At 48.4% G+C, this 6,144-nt stretch overlaps 1 protein-coding gene across 1 annotated transcript; it reads left to right on the top strand.

The window, feature by feature from the left end:
* The first annotated feature begins 2,375 nt into the window (after positions 1-2,375).
* Positions 2,376-5,856, top strand: arf6a (ADP-ribosylation factor 6a). The gene is made up of 2 exons (XM_015350590.2): positions 2,376-2,821; positions 3,009-5,856. Exon 2 carries the CDS (start codon positions 4,064-4,066, stop codon positions 4,589-4,591), a length of 528 nt encoding a protein of 175 aa, XP_015206076.1. The 5' UTR covers positions 2,376-2,821; positions 3,009-4,063; the 3' UTR covers positions 4,592-5,856.
* Positions 5,857-6,144: the final 288 nt, after the last annotated feature.

Genomic DNA, 6,144 nt, shown 5'->3' with positions numbered 1-6,144 from the left:
CCACCTTTGGTACGTTCAAGGGACAATCCACTGCTGAAGACCAATGGAAACACAAAACAAGAGAGAAGAGCCTGGTGAGAAATGTTCTGGATATTCTGTACATTGAAGTAGTTCGAGTAGGGGGCTGTGTCAGCATGCGTAGGCTGCAAAGGAACAGGTAACGGGTTTATTCCCTGCTGGAAAGAGAAGAAAAACACAACGTTTCGGCTGTGGAGCCTTCTTCGGGTGTGAGAAAGACAGGGTAGACGGCAAAGATTAAAAAGCACAGGAGAACACAGGCTGGAAAAGTGGAGGAGGAGGGAGAGGGGAGAGGCAGAGAGGCCACTCAGGAGGTGCAAAGTGGAGAGGGGTGGAGAATGGTGTGAATAGAGAAGATAACACGAAAATAAGTGTATGAGCAGAAAACGGTGCAATTTAATACCTGACACTCCTTCAGATAACCAAAATCAGCGGTTCGTGGGGTATCATCACAGCCCTTTATTTTATTCACCGCCTGGAGTAAACAGAAATACCAGCCAGAGGACGCAGGTGGAAACTAGGTAACAGTGTCTTTAAAACCCCAAAACAGGAGGTGTTTCTTTACCAAGCCACACTGGTGAAGCCAATACCTTGACTCCTTTCACGAAAACAGCTGGACGAGATCCTGGGATCAATTAACGATCAACTACCAAATGAGCAAAATGGACCGATTGTGGTTTGCAATCCATTCTCAAGCTCAAACCATAATTCAGTCCATCAGATCCATGATTCTGCAGTTAGAAACTTGCCTTTGCGTGGTATTGTGCTCTGATGACATTTCTGTCCCATTCCTGCTTTGTGTTTGGAGTCAGCAGCTTATTTCGCACCTAGACATCCGTGTCAGGATGTGACAGGTTTCCTGCAACATCGCACACGCGTAAAAGAATGACCGCGCACAGGGACGAGCCTCCGCAGCTCATGAAAGACCTGAAGCGCACAATAGCGCACGTCAGCCACATTTTCACTGTCTAACGCTGGAAAGCTGTAAAGACTCGCCCTCGTCATACCCAGCACTGCTTGCATTGATCTCCACAATCGTTTATGTTATGTCGCGATATTTTACACGAGTGCTGTCGTTTAGCGTGAAACGGAAGAGGTTCAGATTGCGCCCAGCGAAACAAAAGGTGTCTGAATGTGAAGACGAGGGTGTGGCGGCCGGTTAATAGGAAATAAGCGCTGTGTGGTAAAGGCGTTTCAACTCATTGATGGTCTGTGGAAACGCCTCAGTACTGCGAAGCTCTTCGGTCTCCTCATTTCCTCATAAATTAAAGCCATTTTTTAATAAAAAACGTAGCCGGTGTCTGTCCTCTACATAAACTTAAGACACATTTGAAACGCTTGTTTTTTTATGAAACGTAAACAGTTGGTGCTTTATATTTATATGTTCAAGAAACTATGGAACGTATAGAAGCCCTTAATTCGCTAAATATTACTATTACCTTAGGGCCATTTCAGACTTCCTGTTAAGTTATACATACTGTATATACACTGTATTACGTTATTCTAAAACGTAATACTGCTTGTCTTCACTCCTTTTTATGGAAACTTTAAGAACCATTTATTGCTGAGCACAGTTGTTCCGGGGTTTGGCGTTTGTAGACTCAAACATGAAAACATTACATTTTGAAAAGGACGCTTGAAACACGGTGAAGTATTTTTCCCCCCTACACTCTGTAGTTGTGTGTCATGGTATACGTTCAATTCGGTAGATCTATCCGCAGTTTTAATTCACCCACCACCCAAGCAAAATAAAGCGAAGTCGTGAATGTAGACATTTGTAAATGCAGGTCTTAGAAACTACTATTGCAACGAGTGCGCGGAAAATGGGCTGGTAACAGAACAGAGCTGGGGCTTTCTTAAAAAGGCTGCTTAGGTGGAGTTGGCCCTAAAATAATCAAGGTAAGGATTATAGCTTTAGCGGTGCAGTATTGCGACACAGGCATACGTGTAATTAATAGCTCTCACTTTTATCAGGATGAAGACAGGAAGGGGTTATTTTAGACAAGCCCCCCTTTCGGTAGCTAAAAGTGTTTCCAGAGCCAAGTTAAAATAACATACAAACCCCCCCTCCGAAGCGCGATTCAAACACCGGGCGGAAGAGACTTCACCTCCCTTCCACGCTCTCGCACGAACTATTTTTACACGGGGGGTGATAATATAGCGAGGGGGCGGTGTCCCTGTCAGCACGCACGGGCAGCGCCCTCCCTCGAGAGTAGCCGAGCCCCCTGTCAGTTAAGCGTGCAGCTCGTGGCCTGTCTGCGGCATTATTTGAAATCCCTCACAGTACCCACTGAGTGACGCCTACGTCATAACGCACCACCTCTTTCTTTTTTCACATTTGAGCGCTGGCTGTCGACTCACACCCTCGTCCACCGAGCGCCTCTCCTTTACTGCCGCCAAAGGCAATAACCCCCTTCGTTGCGTTTTTTCATTCAAGAGAATCGTTGCACATGAAAGATCCGGTTGGGGGGTGACACATCCCGAAACTGCGCTGGCGGGCGGCCGCCATCTTGGCTCCCGCTGCCGTGCGCCGCAATGAGGGACGCCGAGCACGCGTTTGGAGCCCCAATGGCGTCAGTTTCCTGAGCCTCTGAGCCCCGTCAAAGGCGGTGCGTGGTAACTACTCTGCGCATGCCAATGGGCGGAAATGGGGAAAAAAAAGTGCCTGAAAGTAAGCGAGCGAGAGGAAGTGGCGGGTGATCGGGTCCGCACCTTTTCCGGTAGCCGAGAGCCGCTCGGAGCTGAGAGAGAGAGAGGCGAGAGCGGGGTGGATCAATCCGGGGATCGGGGGGCCGCAGAGCAGGTAACAAAAAAGACGCCAGACACCGGCGGGACCGGCTGAGAGAACCGCGTCTCAGAAATGCCGGCGCCGCTTTTGTTCAGCATTGAGCGGAAAACGTAACCACGCTAGCGGCGGCTGCGCTTAAAGTTGTGTTTTTTTTCCCCTCCCCTGACACCCCTCCCTTTTCTCAACCGCTCTTGTGTTACAGGGAGAAGAGAAGAGGAAGCTCTCGAATGAATCAATGACCTTTGGAGTCGCCTCGGCTCAGGCTCTTCCGTCTCCGACAGAAGTGTGGCGGACCCGGGCGGACCAGGCTGAAGCGCGGAGCCGGTGAAATTGCGAGCTGCCCACCCGGTTCAGAAAGGAGGGGAGGCGGCGGCGGCGGAGGAGAAGGAGGAGGAGGAGGAGGGGAGAGAGAGAGAAACGGGCGAGCGGAGACCTCGACACGGGCACGCCAGGAGGAAGTCTGTGAACTAGCTCCCGCAGGCTTCTGCGAAGGCCTGCTCGGGCAGCCGCGCCGATCCTCAGCCAGCTCACTTCTGGAAGTTGAGAGAGGGGCCGGGAGAGCAACACCCACCCCCCCCAGCCGGACCCGTCTGTGTTGTAGGCCCTCGCCTTAGAGAGGAAGAAGGCAAGCCGAGGGACTGGAGAACCGCATTACACGGACCCGTAAGTGGATCCCGGTGTGCTCTTGATGTGGACTTGAAATAACCGGCCTCCCCACACCCTCTTTGTCAACCTCTTTCCGGCACCTGGATTCCTCGCCACTCCCGGTGTCTTTTAACTGTGACCTCGGCCTCCCTTTTGGCGTCCCGGCTCGGTTCAAGGCAAAACCTTTTACTGACTGAAAGGGATATCTGACAGCCCGGGAGGAGGGGGGACGGACCGACCGACGGGACAGCTTTGTTGTTATGGATTCTTTTCGGATGTTGTCTAGAAGTTGCACAGCCGGCTTTTAGTGTTGGGGGAGCAGTAATCTCGCACGGACGGATTGCCGCTTTGCAGAGACACCGTCTGCGTCTACAGCCCAGCGATTGAATGGTTTCTAACTTCAGCCTGTCCTGATGTACTGTCCTTTGCTCCCCACCGGATATTGACCAGTGCGTGACCAGTTGGCTGCTTGGGCTGAAAGTCGGGAACTGTTCGGTAAAAAGAAATACAAAATCAGAACATCTTATTTATTAGGTCTCAAGTGCACAACGGGGGTCCAGGTGACTTATTGAATTTCTCAGAGGAACTGGATATTTATGCGCTGTTTACACGATGGGGAAGATGCTATCCAAGATATTTGGCAACAAGGAGATGAGAATATTGATGCTTGGACTTGACGCCGCGGGGAAGACCACCATACTTTACAAACTGAAACTGGGGCAGTCCGTCACCACCATCCCCACCGTAGGCTTTAACGTGGAAACCGTGACCTACAAGAACGTGAAATTCAACGTGTGGGACGTCGGGGGACAGGACAAGATTCGCCCCCTGTGGAGGCACTACTACACGGGCACGCAGGGGTTAATCTTCGTGGTGGACTGTGCGGACAGAGACCGCATAGACGAGGCCAGGCAAGAGCTCCACCGCATCATTAATGACCGGGAGATGAGGGACGCCATTATCTTGATTTTTGCCAATAAGCAAGACCTGCCTGATGCCATGAAGCCGCATGAGATCCAGGAGAAACTGGGCTTAACCCGCATCCGAGATAGGAATTGGTATGTGCAGCCGTCCTGCGCGACTACAGGTGACGGACTGTACGAGGGGCTGACTTGGCTAACTTCTAATTACAAATCTTAATGGTCGAATGATGACTGGTTAGAACAAGCAAAAAAAATAAAATAATACAAAATTTACACGAGAAGAAGCAATTAACAAATAACATGGCTTCTCGGAAGAATATAATAAAAAAGTTTGATTATAATTCATTTTCTTTTGATTATTATATGACCCCCGTATAACTAATCATTTTTTTTCTTAAAGTAATTATTTGGCTGGCTTTAATTTTGCTTTTGCGCTGTCCTTGGATCACGTTCTTTATTGATTACCGTGACTCAAGAAATACTCCCGTGAGAGACTTTTTAAAAGAAAAAGCAGACTACATGAATTGCCTCAAGCTCTTGAATTTTCTTAGTTTTATTGTATTATTTCCTTTGGCGGGGCGGGGATTTTTTTTTTCTGTTTTACTTCTCATTTTTGCCTCTCTGAACCTGCTTGATGTAGACTTTGCTTCTTTTACATTCATACCGAACATGTGTGCGATGTTCAGGCCTGAAGTTTCTAATAGTAAATATATATAAAAATTGTTTGAAAAAAAAAACAATACGGCGTGTCTCTAAATTTTATACTGTTTCTTTGAGAAGGAATTAAGCCCAGAGCTTACAGATTTAAGATTGCCGAGAGAGCCACCAGGTGTTTAGCAGCACCGTTCTGTTACAACTATGTGAAGTATTACTGTAGGTATAGATGCTGAACGAGGTACAAGTATACTACAGCAAAGTGCTCAAAACACTTCTATATATATGTATTCCTTTGTAAATGAGCGTCCCAAGCATTGGTGACCTGCAATGCTGTTTTGAAGGACCCCCCCGCCGCACACGGGTTTTAAAAGTCAGGCTTGAAGTTGTTACCACGGGTAACTAGGTTGGGCCGGAAGCCCCCCTCCGTGACGGACTGCTGCGCCTCGCGAAGACTTCGCCGAAGTTCCCGTGACGGGCTCGCGCGCTCCGCCATCCCGGTGCTGCTCCCCGCTCCGGCGCGTGGCGGCCGAGCGAGTGACTCATCCGCCGAGAAGGCCCGGCGCAGGCGGAGGAGCGCGGCCCGTAGTCTGGGGTTGTGCCGGGTTAGGCGTAGCTCGTCACAAGGGGGTGGGAGTTTCAAATTAATCCGCCAGTTAAAAGGAACACGTAGGTGTTTTTAACCGACCTCTCTTTTTTTTTTCCTTCATAACGTCGATGTATCAATGCCTTTTTTTTTTTGTTGTTCCTTCACATTTTCATTTATGACCTTTGTCGTGAAGGTGTGGGATTTTAAACTTTATTAAAAAAAAATCAGCTTCAACTGCAGATCGGCTCATGTCATACGTTAAAAAATAAACAATGGAAAAAAAAAACAATGGTCTTCTGTAATTAAATTATAAATCGCGTTTTATTTTTTCTTTTATGTGTTATGCTGATTTCCGAGCACTGTACAGAATGGCAATTGTAACCAATTTAATTCAACTAGCCCTTTTAAATAGTTTCTCTCTGGTTTTGACCAAGCCGGAACACTGCAGGGTATTTGAGAGGTTAATGCTGCTAGCACTGTGGTCCAGCTGCTCTTTGGGACAGGAAAGGTATCATTGTATTTGTGGA

The sequence above is a fragment of the Lepisosteus oculatus genome, chromosome 8 (genome assembly GCF_040954835.1).
Source record: "Lepisosteus oculatus isolate fLepOcu1 chromosome 8, fLepOcu1.hap2, whole genome shotgun sequence".
NCBI classification, from domain to species: Eukaryota; Metazoa; Chordata; class Actinopteri; order Semionotiformes; family Lepisosteidae; genus Lepisosteus; species Lepisosteus oculatus.
Note: the sequence above shows the minus strand (reverse complement) of the source record. Positions and strands in the feature narration are given on the sequence as shown.